General features: G+C 40.4%; 1 protein-coding gene and 1 long non-coding RNA gene across 15 annotated transcripts in view; one reads left to right on the top strand and one right to left on the bottom strand.

Moving 5' to 3' along the window:
- Positions 1-18,932, bottom strand: part of LOC111252806 (uncharacterized) — a 56,563-nt gene that overhangs the window by 21,612 nt on the left and 16,019 nt on the right. For all 14 annotated transcript variants that reach the window (XM_022811282.2, XM_086993491.1, XM_086993497.1 and 11 more), the window contains one exon: positions 7,483-8,015. In XM_022811282.2, the coding sequence (XP_022667017.1) occupies positions 7,483-8,015 (533 nt within the window). The remainder of the gene's footprint in view (positions 1-7,482; positions 8,016-18,932) is intronic.
- Positions 1,616-17,648, top strand: LOC147755067 (uncharacterized). The gene is made up of 3 exons (XR_015330576.1): positions 1,616-1,721; positions 1,896-1,987; positions 15,885-17,648. It is a non-coding gene; the product is annotated as an uncharacterized LOC147755067 (long non-coding RNA).

Here is an 18,932-nt window from a genome sequence, read left to right as displayed (position 1 = left end):
TGCCTTACTTTCACTCTGAGGGCTGATCGAGGCTGAAGTGGGTGTCACCTATCTTGCCGGGGCATTAATCAGCAAACACGCCAAAAGCGCCCCAGTACCTAATCAAGTGATCAAATCGACTTACCGCGAACAACACTGAACATTCGAACACGCTTCCCTTCACTGCGTCTTCTGTGTCTTGAGATTTAGGGTTTTCGGAACACGGAGATGGCTAAAGTGGTAAATAAATGGGCAGGCAAATTGCGCATTTTTTTAGCGATTATTTTTTTAACATCTGGAGTTAAAGTGCTACATACTGCCTCTTAAAGTTGTGGATTTGAACGATATATTGTGTAATACTATGCATACCTTTTATGTAAATAAAAAAAAAGATAGCACATTAGAAAAGATCTAAGTTGTTGTGGTGGCATACGATGACATACCTCATATCATAAACGAGAGGCGTAAAGTAAAATAGTCTAATGCATCCAAACAACAATACAAATGATTGATTTTATTCTAGGCTGACAACCTGCTAAATAAGAGAAAGACTTGCCTACGCACGTAAACAGTTTGCACATGTACGAGGTGCAATAACGCTTCACAACGGCTGTCATATTATTGGCAACAGGTGGAGCATCCACATCTTTGAATAGTTCTATTCCTGATTGGTTGTGACAACGGGCTGCTTAGTGTCTCCAGAGGACGCGAGGCGAATATTGGCACAAACGACAACTTTTATTCGCATTAGAGGGCAGCTTAACGTGGGGAGGGGGGTATGAATTATATAAGGAACGATGGATAAAATACTGCTTCATTGAATGAACGTCAAACAGCTGAACTACTGTTATTATTATTATTATTACTATAGTAATGGAGGGTTGAACATAGCATTCTTTAAACCCCAGCATATTCTTATATGTTTGATGTCCCGCGTTTTTGAAGCCATGAGGTGAGTCCTTAGGATAGACAGACCGAAAACATTCATCAATACTCTTGATCAATGTCACATTTCTCTCGTACGTGTTAAAATTACTAAATGTGAATAATTCTAGTTATGGCTCAGTCAACGAACATTAATATAATAATGGTTAAAAAATAATAATAATAATATATGGATAGCATCCGAATACCATCCGGTATCAGTGTCCGGTTTTGACAATAATAACAATATGTAAGTGACAGTACCCAATGTTAATAAAAATAATAACGAGAAAATTGATGCTATTTTGTGGTGTCGGTATAAATCTAAAGAACGATTTTGATCTTGGGGTGACACAGATCGTTTTCTATCCGTTGAACTCATTCATTCATGTGCTTATTCGAAGTGATGTTCATCAACGGCAAACAATAGAAAAGCAACAACAAATCCGGATAACGTATGCAACTTCCTTTACTATATATACCTGTCACTTTGTGGAGGTGCTAACCAGTTTCAGGATCCTGGCGAAATACAAATGACTTTAATGACGACTATCCAATGGTTTATAAACTTCACAAAATGTTAGTTCGTAACCGCTCACCAGGGAGGTTCTAATCCTCACAACAGGACTCCTCCTGCATGAACGCATACCGGAGTCATATTTAGCGGAATGCGGGCGATTCGCCAAAATCCAGACAAAGCTAACTGATCGAAGGAAATTCATTGTTATCATCACCAGTCAGCTATGCTCAGGCTTCTTTTTCTTTATAGATCACAGAAATAAACGTTCTGTGAGGTGTACTCGTTATCAATCCGAGAGGTAAAACTAGTTTTCCGTACATCAACCAGTAAATTCGTTTGAATTGTCTGGATTTATTTAAATGAGTAAGCTAAGTTATTTAATAGGACTGTGAAGATGGCTGACAATAATTTCTCGTAAGGGTTCTTTGTAGTTATAGGATTTCTAATGACCCGATCTATTAAATTTGCACAGCTTACGCCGCAACTAAAACAGCAAGCGTATCTGGCAGGTTTAGAAGCGGTTTGTGTGACGTATCAAAACCTGGCAAAAATCAGCGTATACAGGTACGTATGGAACACAGCGGATTTCAACACACTTAGGACATACAAGGTTCATCCTGGCTGGGAATAGTTGATCACCGGAGGCTTGACTTAACGAAAACCCGCAACGATTTGTCACCCGGTTTGCATTTGGCATCTTAATGAGTGTGTGTTTGATCACAATAAACCTCGAACTTGGTAGTAACCAAACAGTGAGGCAAAACTGAATAAATTATTTCCTAGGTCAATTAAAATACACCACTTCTGAATCAAAGTCAGAGGTCATAGACTGTCATATTCAGAATTGAGATGCGGAAATTTCTCTTTACCATCCATCGGACAGGGCATAAATACAATTTTCTTGTATCAAGATACTAAATGTATAGATCTATTTGAATTGTTAGTTAAAAATTGAAGCTCGAAGTTTGTGCGCTATCTGTAATACACATACTTAGTAACTACTCTTTGTTTATCTCGTTTCTCTTATTTGTGACCTATTTTAAATAGCGATATATAGTTTTATTTCAAAAAGGTTACAACTGTTGTCCCATGTGCAATACATTTATATATTACATATTTATACCCAGTCTAAATTTACGCAGCCGGCTGGCAGTAAGCAATACATAACAATTGATGGTTGTAATGGCGATGGCGTGACAACGATTGCTTGCTGTCAGCTCTAATCAAAATTCTGTTTCAAATTTCAAGTGCGGCAATTATCTAAATTAATCGTTCCTACGCTTCGTTGAGTACAGTCATATAGTTCACTACTTTCGATTATTGTCTGTCCGGCTTACTTAACCACCAACTTATGCTTGCTTATGTTACGGCACCAACTTATGCTTGAAGATGTTTTATTTTCGCTTCAAGCTATTTTTCAAGTGTTTTACCCATCGCCAGCTACGGGATAGACAATACATATCAAGGCTTCTGCTGAAAGTGTGGTTAAACAATGTGAGATTTGAGTCACAAACTGCTCTCCTCATATACTAACGTCTTATTAGAGTAACGTCTTATCGAGAGGGCTGCTTAAACAAGAAGCGTTCACAGCACACGCAACACACTGACAGTTAACTGACTGTCTGCAACGACTTACGTAAAGTTGATACCCGTAGCAGCTCCCGCTGGCAGTTTTTGAAGGAAAACGTATTTATAGACTAGTGGGTTGGTGGATACCATAGGGGTTACTCACTGTTAGTGGTGCAACGAGTTGTTAGCTACTAAATATATGTAGAACGACTGGATGAGCGGGTGAACGACGCTACGGCACCAGCTTCGGCGCCACCAGTGCTCGTCTACTGGCAGCAGCAGCAGCCGTTGCCGGCGACTGGCTGACTAGCTAGCTAGCTGGCTGGCTGGCTGGCTGGCTGGCTGGCTTTCATGCTTGCTTACTTACGTCCTTTCTCTGTTTATCTCACGTATGTGCGAATACTGCCACAGCTGCTGTTTCTAATGCTACCAGCGGTTGGTGTCTTGTCTGTTTTGAGCGGCACAGCTCAATGGTCCCAGAGCTGCCCTGGTATGACTAAGGGTGTCTGCTGTGAGATGCACATTTTGTATGCGGACAAGCTCAACGTGCAGTTCAAGCCTACAGAAGAGCGGAGACCTACACAGTAACGACACAAGCCAGCGTAGCAGAAGATAAAGCAGAAGCAGCAAACAGTCTCTGCTTGGGCTAGGCAGCGGGAAACATTTCAGCGAGATAGGGGTCAGCAGATAGTAGGACCTATACAAGGATTTAATGTGCACAATCAAAGCAGGGTGATATCGGCAGTAATCTTTTGCCATATTACTAGGCTGGACCAATTGCACAGGCCAAATGGCTTGACAGTCTGAAGACAACATGCCATATTTATTACTATATTGGGAAACTTTTGTATGTGCCCTATTCATTTAAATTTTGCTTAAAAGTAATAATTCGGTGAAGTGGCAATGATAAAATCATAAGGCCAATATAGTAATTTACCGCTATTGTTCGAAACGCGGGTAAGGACTTGGATGAGAATCAAAGCCTGGTTACTTATGAAACCTGGGGACTAAAACTTCTACAATACTTAAATGGTGTTTTTCCATACGAATCAGCAGATTCGTACTTGATAAGCACATAAAGCGCTTTCTTCTAGTAATTCAATGTAAACATACAATTCAAAACTATTAATATGTTATAGTAGAAATCTTGAAGCTCTGCTATTTTGTGCGGCTTCTAGTTAGGCGCGACAAGAGAATGTGTTCTTTTTATTTGATTTATCGGAAAAATCGATGGTCCCAAACAGGAACCGACGAATTTAATTTTATGACAAATAACTTTTTACAAAAACAATAACTCGCAGTTTTAAAGACTAAATTTGACTGGAAATTATTTGTTCACGAATAACCTATAATTTATTTTAAATATTAGTGTTTCGCTTACGTAATCTTTTTCTACCGCGCAATGATTGGTAGAGATCATTTATCGTATGTTGGCTGAGCAAGGTAAGAATAAGGTACTAAGAATAGGTACTAGAATAAGGTAATAACGAAGGTCTGTATACTGGCGAGTTCAGTTATTACATTTAATATATGATACTATGCATATGATTGCCAATTGGGTGCAAAGCATGCTAATCTTAGGGACACGTTATGGTCTAGGAAAGACAGACCCCGTTTCGTGCTGGGAGCCAGCCAGGCATCTAATAGAGTGCCTAGCGGTGTACCGAATATAAAACTCGAAACATAAAGGGGCAAAGCATGTATTTTCAAAGTAATTATTTTTTCAAGCCTTAGTAGGTCTATAACGAAAAAGACAAAACTCACATGTCATTCACTCTCCATTTACTGTAAAAGCGTTTAGTTTAGAGGACTTTTACTTAGCTTTTATAGAACTTTTTTTCTATTAAGCTGCAGGATTTGATGCTACTCAGCAGCTAATCCGTTTTTCGAGACACTGATAGATTTTTCTTGCTCATCATAATCATTGTTGGGCAATTGCTCAGTACTGAAAATTCCTTTCCTCAATTGCATTTGCGCACTTCATTTTTTACGTGAGCAAATGTAAACATACGTCCATGTTTGCTTGCAGCTACTTCAGTCTGCTTGTGCTCGGTTCGAGAAGGTACGTGACCTTTCTTCTAAAACAAATGATTGGCGACGTTATTCAGTTCCCTCGTGATTAACCGGCTAACTATAATCAATACAGAAAAAACTTCGGCTGATCCTAAAAAAATTCTGCAAGGCTACCCAGGATTATTTCTTTCACATGTCCCATTACACTGCGGATACACTTTGTTGCAAATGAATAAATCAAAATCCGTCGAGGAAAACTGTTGCAGAACTTGATTCTGCTCTGGGTTGAGCCAAGCGTTGTATTTAAAGAGAGACTAGGTTGACTTAAGAAAGTCAGCCTTGCAGAAAATAAACTCACTAAATTGAATAGCAAAAAAGTTCTATCAAACTCCAGAAGATGAAGGACATTAAAATCATTTTCTTGTGTTACATCTATTCAGCGCAGTATTATCCGACCACACGAACCAGCTATCTAGTTCGATAGATAACGTATGATTACATGCTTTTTTAGATTATAATACAGTAATGCCTGGATGACGCCTATGGAGAAGAATGTGCAATTAATTTTAATCCTATTAACTTTTGTTCATTGTAAACTCATCATGTCTTCGTGGATCAGTCTCTCCCATATCCCCAACTTTCTGCCGGTAAGACCGTTTAAGCCGCTTTTCTTATCGAATACCGACTAATCTCCCACAGGGACCCTGTTTGCGGTGGAGACAACCAACAGGCTGACTGATAGCGAAAACTTGTAGGCAGAAACCTAAATCACGTACAGTCTTATCTGTGAAAAATACTTGAGCTAACCGATTGTCGGTTTTGCTCAAGTAGTTCGGCGACTCAAAGCTAGATAGTATACCGCTGGTCATGACATGAATGAAAACAAGACCCATTCTAATATATATGGATTGCCGAACAAACTTGAGGCTAAAGCTACATATCTTGTGTGAATTTGAGCCCGATAGAGATAAGGGCGCCGTACCGTTCACGAGTTGGTGGCGTGAGACGAAGCTAAACATAGAATTTTAAAAGGCGTTTTGACGGGAAAACTAAATCTCAATATGTGAGGAACTTCTCTCTGAAAGGGTTACCAAAATTCAATAAAAATACGCTAAACATAGCGACAACATTAGAAATTCAAATTATCAAAATGCGATGAATCTTCCAATCACCAGTTCAAGCACAGGAACCAAAACTGTTCCTTTCGTCTTAAATAGATACATGCCTGTGTTGCAAAATCTTTAGCCTGCGTACCTTCTGACATTGGCATCATCATGAGGAATCTCTCTTTATTGTCGGTTTGAAGTAAGTGATTTGTGGTATTTATAAATACGAAACGTTCGTCGAAGATGTTCGTCGAAGTATGTCGATGAAAACGGCATGAAAAATCGGCCACGATGTGTATACGCTGGCAATGCGTATTCGAAGGACTTTGGTATAACACGATATTAGCCTTTAAGTTGACAATCAAGCTCGCGAACATGTTGATCGCATTGTCGCGGTACTAAGTCATGCCTCGACTGTGGCAGGACAAGTTTCGCAAAGCACTCAGCTCTGCAAGACGCACACCTTTCGCATTTGTTGTCATTTGAAACATTGGGTAGGTTTGAGTCCGTGATTGCAACACGGGTCGCCATTTTGTCCACAATACATTGAAGAACGCTTCAGCCAGCCTGCCTTAATCTATTGGTGGTCAAATTCATTGACCAGCACTTTAGGTAGACGTTTGATCTGGGATAATTATAATCTTATTTTCTACTGGAATAAGGTTGTCATAAAATAGTGAAATGTCGACCATGCAGGATTGTCAACAAGCTTGAAAATTGTCGAAAGGCTTAGAATCCCGAGGGGGTCAATAAAGTACTACAAACGGTTTAGGATAGTTGAGTATATTGGGTAACCTATATAGCCGATAAAAGTTTGCAGAAAGAATTAGTAGATTGAACAGAACGACGTTGTTTTTACGACAGTGATCAATAGGTTCCCACGGTTTTATTTAAGGTTCCCGAACTTCATGCCGAAGGAAGTTTATGCGTCTTAAAAGACTTATAAGCGAGACGTACATTCTGCCTTATACAAAGTGGACGTTATCGATTCACTTAGATTGTATTGTTTTACATTGTACGCTGTACTCGTAGGATGTCATACCAGCTAGCGTAGTTAAGAGCCAATTGATTCAATATGTGTTAAGGGTCATTTTCATGAACAATATTTGTAAGAATCATGGAGTGGCTGTTCTATTTACATCAGGCAAACGCTTAACTGGAAGAAAGAGCGAGAGCGCTCCGAAAAAGCCAATCTCAAAAGTCAATTTCACACACAAGTTGGCAGCAACGATGCATACGATGATGTACACGTTAAGTTTCCGTGTGAGATGTTACAGCGCGTGCAACGGTCAGAGGCGCGCAAATAATGATACGAGTGCCGAAATATCATTAGGACTAGGATTGTCTACTAAGGTCATTATATGCGTGTACCTTCTTTCCGTGGCAGCATCTGGTGAGGACCACTCATGATCAGACGTGGACAGATGGAGAACAGGTTGTTGTTGTAAATGATGATGATGTTGTGGCGGTGTTTGCTGTTGCTGCTGCTGCTGCTGCTGCTGCTGCTGCTGCTGCTGCTGCTGCAAATGCTGTAGATGCTGTTGTAGATGGTGAGGACTTCCATTGGATGAGGTGTGAGCCGCGGGAGGCGCAGAAGCACCGGCTGTTGCTCCTCCTGCCCCATGATGTCCTCCAACAGCTGCTCCAGCGGCAGCCGCAGCAGCGGCCGCTGCCATAGCTGTACAGCTGTTGAGCTGTTGCAGCTGTTGAATCTGTTGCAGCTGTTGTAAGGGGTTAAGATTGAGTTGACTAAGTTGACTCAACTGACTGAGCTGACTGAGGGGGGCGGCCAACAGGGGAGCAGCCACTCCTGCTCCGTTCTCGCCGCCGTTCCCGCCACCCCCGCCAGAATCGAGGCCGGCCAACACGTTTAGGGCACGGGCCGCGGTTGCACCTGGTCCACACTGAAATTCAATAACAATACGGAAAATGTCGTATTAATAACAATGGTTCGCAGTTATTATAAGTAAATTGATTCGTGACATAACCTATAAGTCGTCTACACACCAATAGTTAGCCTGCTCTGGGTAGTCGGACTTATCATCGGACAATAACCTGAGATGCCCTGGCAGAGCTACTTTGATATTAAAGAGTTTGATCTGTACCACACACAGTCCAACGTGAGCACGATTGCAGACCTACAGTTTCACAGTGAGCTTGATTTTCTGCTTTCCCACTGATTGTACTATTTTATTACGGCTATAGCTATTTGATGAGTATACTCGATTTACTACGAGTACAGGTATTCTATTGTTCTTCTAGACACTTCGCCACCATGGTAAACCTGTTCCCATAAATGCACTAACATATCGGTAATCTTGTTATTTTGGTGCAATTAGGGTGTTCTATTAAATCAATTGTTTCATATAACATTACTAGTCATTTGTTGTCACGCACTGTGTACACCCAGTGAAATTTTTCTACCCATTCCAATTGATTTTTATTGGGTGCTCAAAGGATGGATATTGTAACGGAAAAATAATTTTCTCAATGAACAGAGAAAATACTTTTAGGACGTAGTATAATTTCATTTTTTTTAAATGATCTCGGCAACGTTTACTTCATTTCATTGTAAATTTTAAAGTTTTGCCAGCTAAAATGCTATGATTAATGCGATCAAGCGCCTTAGCGAAATCAAAATGCATAGAACAAGGGGCACTTCTTCATGCGCATGGTCCACTTTTTTCATCATTTGGGCCAGTTGCTTTGAAGCACTCCCCTTTCGTAAAGTCCTGCTGACATTCACCAAAAAGTTCTCTTGAAGATAAGAACATAGATGATAGGACGCGCCGGGTTTACAATCGAAGCTCCGTCTTTGTATAGCTTACTAGAAGCAGAAGAGGTTTTGCTGTCCGTCCTATATCTCCATCTCATAAAAATGAGGGTAATCTATTAGGCGTGAAGTTACATTTTCAAGGTAGTTTCTTGGTCTCTCTTCAATGATTTTCTACCCCACAAGCATGGACAGGGGAATGTGATATTTTTGCAGTTGAGTCAGTATCCAATTTTATAATGTCACGCACATTGGTACAGACGAGGCTCTAAAAATTTTGCTTCATCAATATCTTTTTCTACTAATTATTCACGTGTTTTATTTAATTTAATCTGATATTTGTTCTTGTTCTTGGTCTTGGTCTTGGTCTTCGTGTTTGAAACGCGAACCGGACATGTTCCGATCCATGACAATGACGAAAGTAAGGAAGCGCTTCCTTTTCTTAGTTTATCTAAGTATTTAGGTTTCGAGTCAGCACCCACCTACAGATTTTATTAAATATGTACAGATTTTCAAATGTCTAATATGGTTGCGCTCTGTTTACGCATAGACGGATCTATAAGACACAGTGTATACACCGCCGACATGTTATACATGTCGTCTATGTTTGGGTACCAGTCTTAAGGGAGTAGGTCGTTATGGAAGTACCTCACAGCTTCCTTTTCTGACGCTACATTCTGTTACCACATGATGGTTCTGCACTACAAATGAGTGAAAAATAAATAATGTTGTGATCATTGCGGGCTAAATATGCTAAGAAGATAAATTGCTTTATTAATTAGCAAGCATAAGGAGTTGCTTCACAAACATTTACGAAGCAAAACGTTACTCAGAATCTGCAGTAAAAAAATATTGCTTTTTTTCCAATGGATCGAATGTAAGTTGAAGTCATTGAAAACTATTATTGCAAACGAAGCCTCATAATACGAGTCGAGTGGTTGGCAACATTTTCAATGTAATAGTGGATCGCACTGTAATTTAACATAGTGATAGAGGACCTAGATATTTTTGTGCTTTCAATTTTGACTACTTAAGAGCTAGGGGCAGCCCTAATGATTAGGTTAGCAACTTCGAAAGCGAGAAACCAGCTAAAATTTGTTTTATCGCGACGCGTGAACTGTTTCTACGAACAGAAGAAATCCTTGCACTGGACTTTGCCAACTATTAGTCGACATTGTTAAAATTACGTTCATTTTTTTCGGGTGGAGTGTCCTACAAGCCGAGTAGATAAAATGTAACTCTTTGATCTGAAGCGATGTCACAACTATTCCATTGTCCTTAATCTTGCAAAATATATAATTCATCCTCACAAAGACTAGATTGTGTGCTGGTATAACCTCAGGGTCAACATGCTGTCGCGGTGTCCTTTTGAAAAACCTGCCCACGCTGTCCTTGGACCATTCGTAGAACAGGTCGATTCTCAGCGATATCTGAACCGTCCGACAATTCGTATAGCATTTGAATCTGCAGCTAAGTGCGACCTTGTTTCGGATAACTTTTACGTAAGTTGCCAGCAGTCTTTCACCACCTCTATAGACGTTTTAATGGAGCTAAAAGCTCTTCTTGTACAAGCATATCGTTCCCATGTCATGTGCCCCTTCAGTCGCGGCTTGAGTACACACTGTACTCTCATCCGCTAACTACAAAACCGGCAGAGAAATACTACCGAGCATCAATGTACTTTCTTCACCTGCACAAGCATTTTGCATGCACGCCAGAGAACACGAAAAAACATTAGACTTGCTTTTCAAAAAACTGATAACCTCAAGATCGAAGTTTCTAATATTGGGAAAACAACAAACCTTACTCTCTGTGTAAATGTAATTTCCGCTGTGAGCTTTACACGCGACACCGGTTTGTCGTGAACAATTTAACCAAGCAGAACTCTTCCTCAACTATATACCTATTGAATTCCCATCATCCTATTATTTTTTGGCAAGTAATCCAAAATATCTAGCTCTTTCATTCACAGCAGTCTGCTTATGAACTTTAATGTTTCGGCATATTTTCGAAATTCTCGACGCTTCGCGCAACGATTATTGTCGTATGCGCCATATTGGAAAAGGGAATAGATTTCCAATATAAACCTCACAGAAATTCTCACCTGCCGTCCAAGACGGTGGCCAAAGAAAAACAGATCATAACAACAACAGTGTGTCAACCGGCAACAGTACATGGCCACAGGCTTCTTATCATCTACAGACAGTATTCAGACAAGCTTCCCGAGGCAAACAAAGTACGGGGCTGCCATCCAATCGATGTCTGCAATGTTACTTTAATACACGTAGGTTATCTAGCTTTCTCTAAAATGGGTGAGAGGACCGCCGACGTGAGACATAGGCCTATCATAGATAAAAGTGAGATTGTTCTTGGCATATTTTCGTTCGTCTTCATCAGAAGTCCTATTACGACTTCATAAACTCAAGAATGAATACAAAACGATGCCTGCGACGACTCGGCTTGCTTTGCTAATAGTCAAGGTAATTCCACGTATGAATATGTATAATTTTATGAATATGAGTAATATATTGTGTATTCCCAGAAAATCGTTGAAGGGGGGGGGGGGAAAAACGTCCGGTGGAGTAAGGAAACATTATCAAATGCTGTCACCAAACTGTGTACGGCGTTTGTGGCTTGCGTACTAGTCCTATTAGTGTGATTCCAATATATTGTTGTTGTTTTATTCTAATACGATCCTCGCTCATGGGACTATAGACATATTTTGAATTCGTAACAATTCCGGCGCTGCTGCTTCTACTCTTAGTTGGAGGGGGCTGACAAACGTAACATAACTACCACCTTCCGATCCTTAGGACAAAAATTATTTGATAAAAGTTTACCTCGGTAGCAGTCGGCCCCTGCCATAATATGCATGATAGGACAGATCTGAGTGGGAGACAATACTGCTTATTAGATGTCGCCGTCAAGAAAAACATCGAATAAAAAAGTGAAACAAATCTAGTTTTTTGTTAGCGATAGCTTATAGCAGTGTCTGCCTTCGGGTTGGGTTCTAGACGCTACCTATTCAACGCTTATCTAGTCGTTCTATTTTATTGCGATACCTTTTTTCCTGTGGTGTAATGGTGATGGTAGCAGAATGGAATAAGCGCAAAAAAATTATCATGCAGAAGCCACTGCATTGTTAGCACCGTTGGGGATTAGGTATTATAAGAATAATAATATAAATAATTTATCCAGTTGACGAAAATAGACTACTTTGTTAGGTATGAATGAGTCGACCTGAAAAATCCGACAGCAAATGGCCGGCAAGCTTTACTGGCTTTATGCCGGACGACCTTTTTAGCTTTAGACTAGAAACCATTTTTCAAGCCCAAAACCGAATTTAATGCAATTTAGCCATATCTTTCCTGAAATATACGACGGTAACCAAATAATATAAACAATCGGATTTTGAGGTATCTGACGCCGCTGTTTCAGCTTTTAATAATATTGAAATTGAATATTATAATATAATATTGAAACCCTACGTATCAACATTTAATAACAGTATTCGTTAAATAGATTGCATCTTTTCTGTATGCACGATGAATGTAAGTGCAAATGTAAGGTACGTCATTTATGCAATATTCAAGTCGTATGTCGCCCGTCACGGGAAGATTGCTAGCCGTCAAAAATCAGAGCTCGTACCTCTCCGCCAGAGGCAGAATAGGCATGATTCGTTTAGTGACCTGTAGTCCTAGATTATGATTCTCTAGCGCAAGCATGCTTTCCGCATCGTCAGTATTGTCTTTAAATTCCGATCGTTGCTAACCGCCATTACAAGCTGTTCTCAAACTTTTCTATAAAGCTTTTTTTTAACATTCTCTGATGGCTGTGTTCAGTCCACAAACGTCATGGGCTCCTCGCTACATACGTGGCGAGAGTTTTCAAACGTCATCATCGTTATTGTCGTCTTGCGTGCTACCCTGCCTGAATTCGCTTTATCCTTCTTGTCGTAGTTGCTGGTATTCAGGCGCCACAACGGGCCTCACGATTTGATGTGGGCCTCCATCTACTTTCCGCCTAACAGAGTACCTAGAGGCATCACTAGCAGTTCCTCACGTAAAATAAGGAACCTAATCACGGTCATCGCAAATTACTCAAATACGCTTGCTCCCAAGATTCGCGATTGCTAGCGGATAGCGGCTAGATGACCGCTAGATGACCAAATCTGACCACCTCAATTCAGTCCATTACAGAGGGAACGACAGCGCCACCAACAGATGCCGTTCAGCGAATCCAAATTTATGATAAATGGCCCTAAAGATATAGCGGCCGAGCGTTAAACGAACAGCGAAGAGTCTACGATAGGACATCACGAGTCGAATACCTAAGTTCGCAGAGGAGAAACCAAAGCTCTGGTCGCGTTGGCGTTCTCCGAAACAGGGATAGCAGCATGCATTAAAGAGAGCTACAGCAGCGATAATTGCAAGGCCGGTTCTCTAATTTAACAGTTCTTTTCAAGTAAAAATAGGCATTTCCAAAAAAATAGCGACCAGTGTTACTTAATAGTTAACAATAGTTAGTTCAACTTCATATGTTTATAAACGTACTATCTTTAACAAATGTATCCAAAAGCCCTCATCCATCGAGCTGGATGAATAATCAATCCTTTTTATCAGAATATTTGCTCGTTTAACAAGACACGAATACGTCCGATGGTTTGCTGACATGGGCCAATTCAGTGTTGACGATATATTCGAATAAAGTTGTGGTTCTTATAGTAAACTTTTAGGTAGCTAAAGGATTCATAAGAGAGATGTCGCGTCGTACAGTCATGTCCCTCAAAACATATTGTTTTGCCTCTGCCTGCTAAAGGAAGCAAGGAAATCTTGGCCAATCCTGCCAGCAAGCAAATAAAGGTCTACTAACGATCTTGGTTTGTGTCGTTTTTAAAAAGTTACTCTGTCTGTATAATGTCAGTTGAAATATGTATCTTGCGCTTAGTTGAAAAAAAAACATCGATTTTCATTTCTCTCAGTGACTAGTCGAACAAAGAAAGCGTTATTATATAAACGTTTAAAAAGACAACAGGCTGTTGAGGTACAAACAGCTTTTTTCTTATTATTGTTATAATGAACGCTTTCGCTGCAATTGACATGTTTATTTCAAGGGAAGAAACATAACCCACTTGCGAAGAAGGCACAGCTCATTCTTTAAAAAATGTATGTTCCTTTTTTCCACCGTCTCATAGAACTTAACTATTTTACTGGTCGGAATGTCACGAAGAGATTTCATAAAAAAAACAAAAAAAAAAAGAGAGATACGTACCGCCAAATCTCTTTTGGTTCTCCTGCTTTTTTACTTCTCAAAGTTAGTGCAACTAGGTGTAAACTTACGTTTGAGAAATTCTCTTTTGCAGCCTAAAGACTACGATTTCAAATGTCCATAGGCCCCAGTGCGACCATCGACGCACACACTGATCCTACTTTATATCCCAGAAAGTCAGTGTGACTTTCAAACCATTTTCGAAGGCACCGAGAAGGCGTAAGGCCCATAAGCAGTTCCGGTAAATCCAAATCCGCTCGTTCCGGTATCACGGAAAGTTTCTACTGTTTAGCTCACGCCTTCCAACTTTTGCGACTCTGTTATCTGAAGAACATACTCAGTTTTCACAGATACGCGCGTAATTAGACGAACCCATTACGATAAGCTTTTTTTTTACGTAGAAACAATTCTTACGGTAGAACCTTTAAATAAATTGATTTCCTTTTGACCATAATATTATGACATTATTTCTACTTTGTCAATGTATGATACCTCTTAAAAGGACTAAATTTTCTCTATGAAGTAAACAAAGCTATTTTAGCTGTGCATTTAAATCTTCGTGATGGTTAATTGAAAACTGAGTGCACATTTGATTGCTCTGAAAGGCGTCGGTTGTGGTTTATTGATCATTTTTTTTTTTATAAATAGACTGTGAATAAATCCAATCTCAAGCAATGAGAAACTTAATAAAAATACATTCTATGTTATAGTCAAAATAGTAGTAACGCCATCGTTCGGATAAAATTTTGTATTCAAACGTCCATTATTTGCAGCGCATAGACCGCCGTATGTCGCATAATTTTCTGTGAAGTACATCGCTGATTGAACATGGCTGCAACTAACTAATCATTGTTTATGGTGGAAGATTCCGCGTACATCACTGCCGAGATGGCCTGTCTATTTTAGATACGTTTGTTCCTTCTACAGTAATAAACGCTAAGAACAGATTTTTAACAAAGACATGTTGTCAGGAAGCATATAATTTGCCGCGCATCATCCCTCTAACAAGCAGCGTCAGGCCAAAAGCGGGTCCAATCTGACGACCAAATGATCATACATGCCCTCCTCCCCGGTCCTACCCTATTCATTTTCTGTACGTTCACTTAGAGGTTTTGCATCTTAGCCATAAAGCAAGCACTCAGCCCACCCCTTTGGCCGCCTTTTTTCCTTCGGATCAACAAAAAGGCACTCACACGCTAAGTGGCCCTGCAACTTATGACTAAGAACGCAGTTCTATCAGTAGAGCTGAGTGATGGGCTAATTATTATAGGTATATAAGCAAATATGTATATTACGCAAAAATAGCTTAGCTTCTTATTACAGTACATAGTTACATATTAGCGAAGCAAACCCCATGTCTTCGTGCCGAATACTGCCGCTTAACTCTTTCAAGGAACACACGCAGTGAAATTCGCATTCGTGGCTCTGAAAAAGGACGGATCGCACTTTCGGTGGGGTTGGCTCCGTTAAAGTCACCTCTTCTGGCTTGTTTTCAAGTTACTCTTAGCATCTTTGTTTTTACACAACTCTTCTTTGATTAGTATTACATTATAGTTCAATATAGGGATCCTTTCGTCGTAAGTACTAGTTTGCGGTTGGCACAGGATCATCATAATAATCGACTACATTCATATAACTTCTAGTTACAACAAATCCCGATCAAGCTGAAGATTTTACCTATATGATTAAGTGGCGTGCTTTGTACGTTTATGTCTGTGTGTTTATTCAATAGCGTTCGCTGTGGCAACTTTAACCGCAAGTGATAGAAGAGTGAAAGGAGACTGTCTATTATTATATGAAGATCGAAACCGAAGCGAGAGTTCAAACAGCCGTGTAATAATACCACCGCATAATGGTAGCGGTTAGCTGAGCGATGATGTGAACGACGTCTACGAGAATGTGATCGCTGTACATCCATCATCTCTAAGCACAGCATCGGGAGCTCTTCCGATTCGCCGCTAGTTTCCCACCACTCGATCATTGCTGCACCTTCTCTTCTAGGCCTTCTGCGTAACATAGGTACCGCTAACGCTCCTGCTATACGCAGTCAACAACGCTCAGGTCCTATGCAAAATGTGTTCTTCTAGGGTTTTGGCTCGTAGAGGAACGAGTAGCGACCAATCGAGTGCGTGAGTACTAAGTGAATGACGTTTCTGTTCACCATACACAGAATACGATCAGCCGAAACGAAGTCTCGGAGGAGGACAATCAAAAATCAACCTCATCTTTCTTCTACGACTGCTCTCCCTCGCTGCCTGCCGAATCTAACTATGGCTTCACTTAACTCTCGCCAGCTCTCAATATAGCTTTCACTGTTATCCCGTAATGATTTATCATTCGGGCAAGAAGAGCCCTCGTTGGACCGACTGGGGTGAACATGAACGAATAGCGACGACATGCATACTTTTAGTGTAAACGTAATTGAACTATGATAACTATAGCAAACTGACAGAATAGCAATGCAACTATGATTTTAATAAAAGAGAAGTTACTTTGACAAACGACTTCACCCGATGGTTGCTGATGAGCGGTGCATCGAAGCGCTTGGTACTTGATTATCTGAAGGTCTTAACACTGACAAATCCGAAACAGCATGCGGACCTTCATGATTAGATTAGGGCGACAATGGTAGTTCAATGTTCGCCGTATCCTGCCCCGTTACGTTTCACCAATAGCCGGACATTTATTATACGCGAGTTGATTGCAATAATTTTATTCACCAATTTATTTTGGTCGGAGTACCCGCTGCGGGAACAGCTTAATTGACTACAGGGTTCCGTAGGAGTGTGTAGGAGAGATAAATGTATGGTTAAATTGCATCCATGCTGCATGTTCTGTAAATTACTTATGGCCGACCAAAGTCATCAATCAGTACAGGTAGTTCGAGTTGAAGGTCAACAGCAATTGGCGGTTAACTATAGGCAGACGCCTTCGGGGATGTGTCGAGTGTTTACCTCGTATGCAGATTCCCTTTTGCCTTCTTTCACTTTACCTTGCCCCTGATTATTGTCCCCTCTTCTCAAGGTAGCCAGTTTTATAATAGAACTAATCATGTCTATAGACATCATATGCCCGACGTTGCGCTTTCTTTCATTATATCTATGAACGTAACTTGGGTAACTATGAAATCTACGCTCACTGCCTTAGTATTCTTATCGATAAATTTACGTTTGTTATTATCTTTTTTTCCTTACACTGAGGAAAAACTACTTCATCAAGGTGCGAGACTATTGCTTTCTGCGAGAGCCATCCTAGTACTCTCGTGCAAAAGTAAACTTTAGAAACAAACAACGTACAAAAACGATGCAGGCAGCGATTATGCTGGGCTTCGCTACGTTGAGTTCTCTGTCAGCTGCACAAAAGGTTGTCGTTTCTGTGTTTAGCCTTTTCGAAGACATTACGCTGCCGATGGTTGTTGCTAGCAGATTGCTAGATTTCTCGTTCAGTCATCAAAAATGATACCAGATGTTATGTGCTAATAAAACACTTGATTTGAAGTTCTTCTGTTTCCGAGGTTTATTGAATCAGTTCACAAGTTCCAGTTTTCAAAGTATAACTCCCTTATGTGTTAACAAGTTATATATTCGTCACTTATATGGGATCACTATTGTCCACGTAACAGCCATATACAACAACACTAATTAACAATAGTTCACTGCACGTTTATATCACCTTTAAAATAAAACGTTTATAAGGTATATAATAGCCATACGTTCGTGTCACATGTCCGGAGAGATGATTCACATCATCAAAGAAAACCCAGTATATTGTCTATATGTTTGCCTATATCAGCTACTCTTTTCCTCTCGGTATATAGAGCAGTTGTGTTGTCCTCGGTTAAGGTGACGCTGACATCCAGTGAGGGGTTTCCTACCTCGTGGCAACCGATGTGGAGAGGGCCGAAGAGGAGGGTAATGTACTGGCCACCCCGCAATCTGACCCCTTACCAATCTCCCGGCTTCCCCCGTCAGTGACCAAGGCAAGAATTCCACCAGGGGGGATGCCTGATCACCGATATGTCCACCGTTAATCATTTACAAAAACAAGTTATTGTTTCGACCTGAATATGTGATACTTGCGTACCCTCTTCTGCCATATTGAGTTCGTTTTCTGTTTGAGAAACGTTTGGGAGAACCGTAATGTCTATGAAAACTAAATGGTAAGATCGATGATTCGTACATCCATCTCATGCTTCTACAAACGGATCGTCGCGATGGCCGTATCGATAAGGTACCAAACTTACATTCATTAGGTGTAGGATCCGACTCCCGATAGAGACCCTTGACGTGAGAGTTATCAGTATCAACTGATCGTGCAATTGCGTTTGACCAGCCTAAATATTGTTGAATCCTCTACTTGCAAGTATTTTCGAAATAATACTAGATGCACCACGGACAACTACGTCCTCCGTTTGCGGAATTGTCTGTACTGAGGGATTACAGATAGGTGGTACAAAGAGGCAATAGGCAGCAGACGAGACCATCATAATGCGATCACGAACAGAAACGTGTATATAATTCTAGCTAGGTAATCACTTCCGTTAGTTGAACACGAGTGCGGTGTTTACGTTATCACAACTGTTTTTCGGTTTGTACCCTTCTGAGAAGTCGTCACATAAAAACTGTGAAATCACTGTCTCTACTGGGACCACAGCGTTCCTCCTAATTACCTCGTTATTGATAAGAATCTAAGCAGACGATTAAATGTCACCAGTAATTAAATAGCACTAAAATGTTATGTTTGTTAGTTTTTTTAGGTTGTAAGCGTTGACACCTTTTTG

The sequence above is a fragment of the Varroa destructor genome, unplaced genomic scaffold (assembly GCF_002443255.2).
Source record: "Varroa destructor unplaced genomic scaffold, Vdes_3.0 BEIS01000006.1, whole genome shotgun sequence".
In the NCBI taxonomy this organism is placed as follows: Eukaryota; Metazoa; Arthropoda; class Arachnida; order Mesostigmata; family Varroidae; genus Varroa; species Varroa destructor.
Note: the sequence above shows the minus strand (reverse complement) of the source record. Positions and strands in the feature narration are given on the sequence as shown.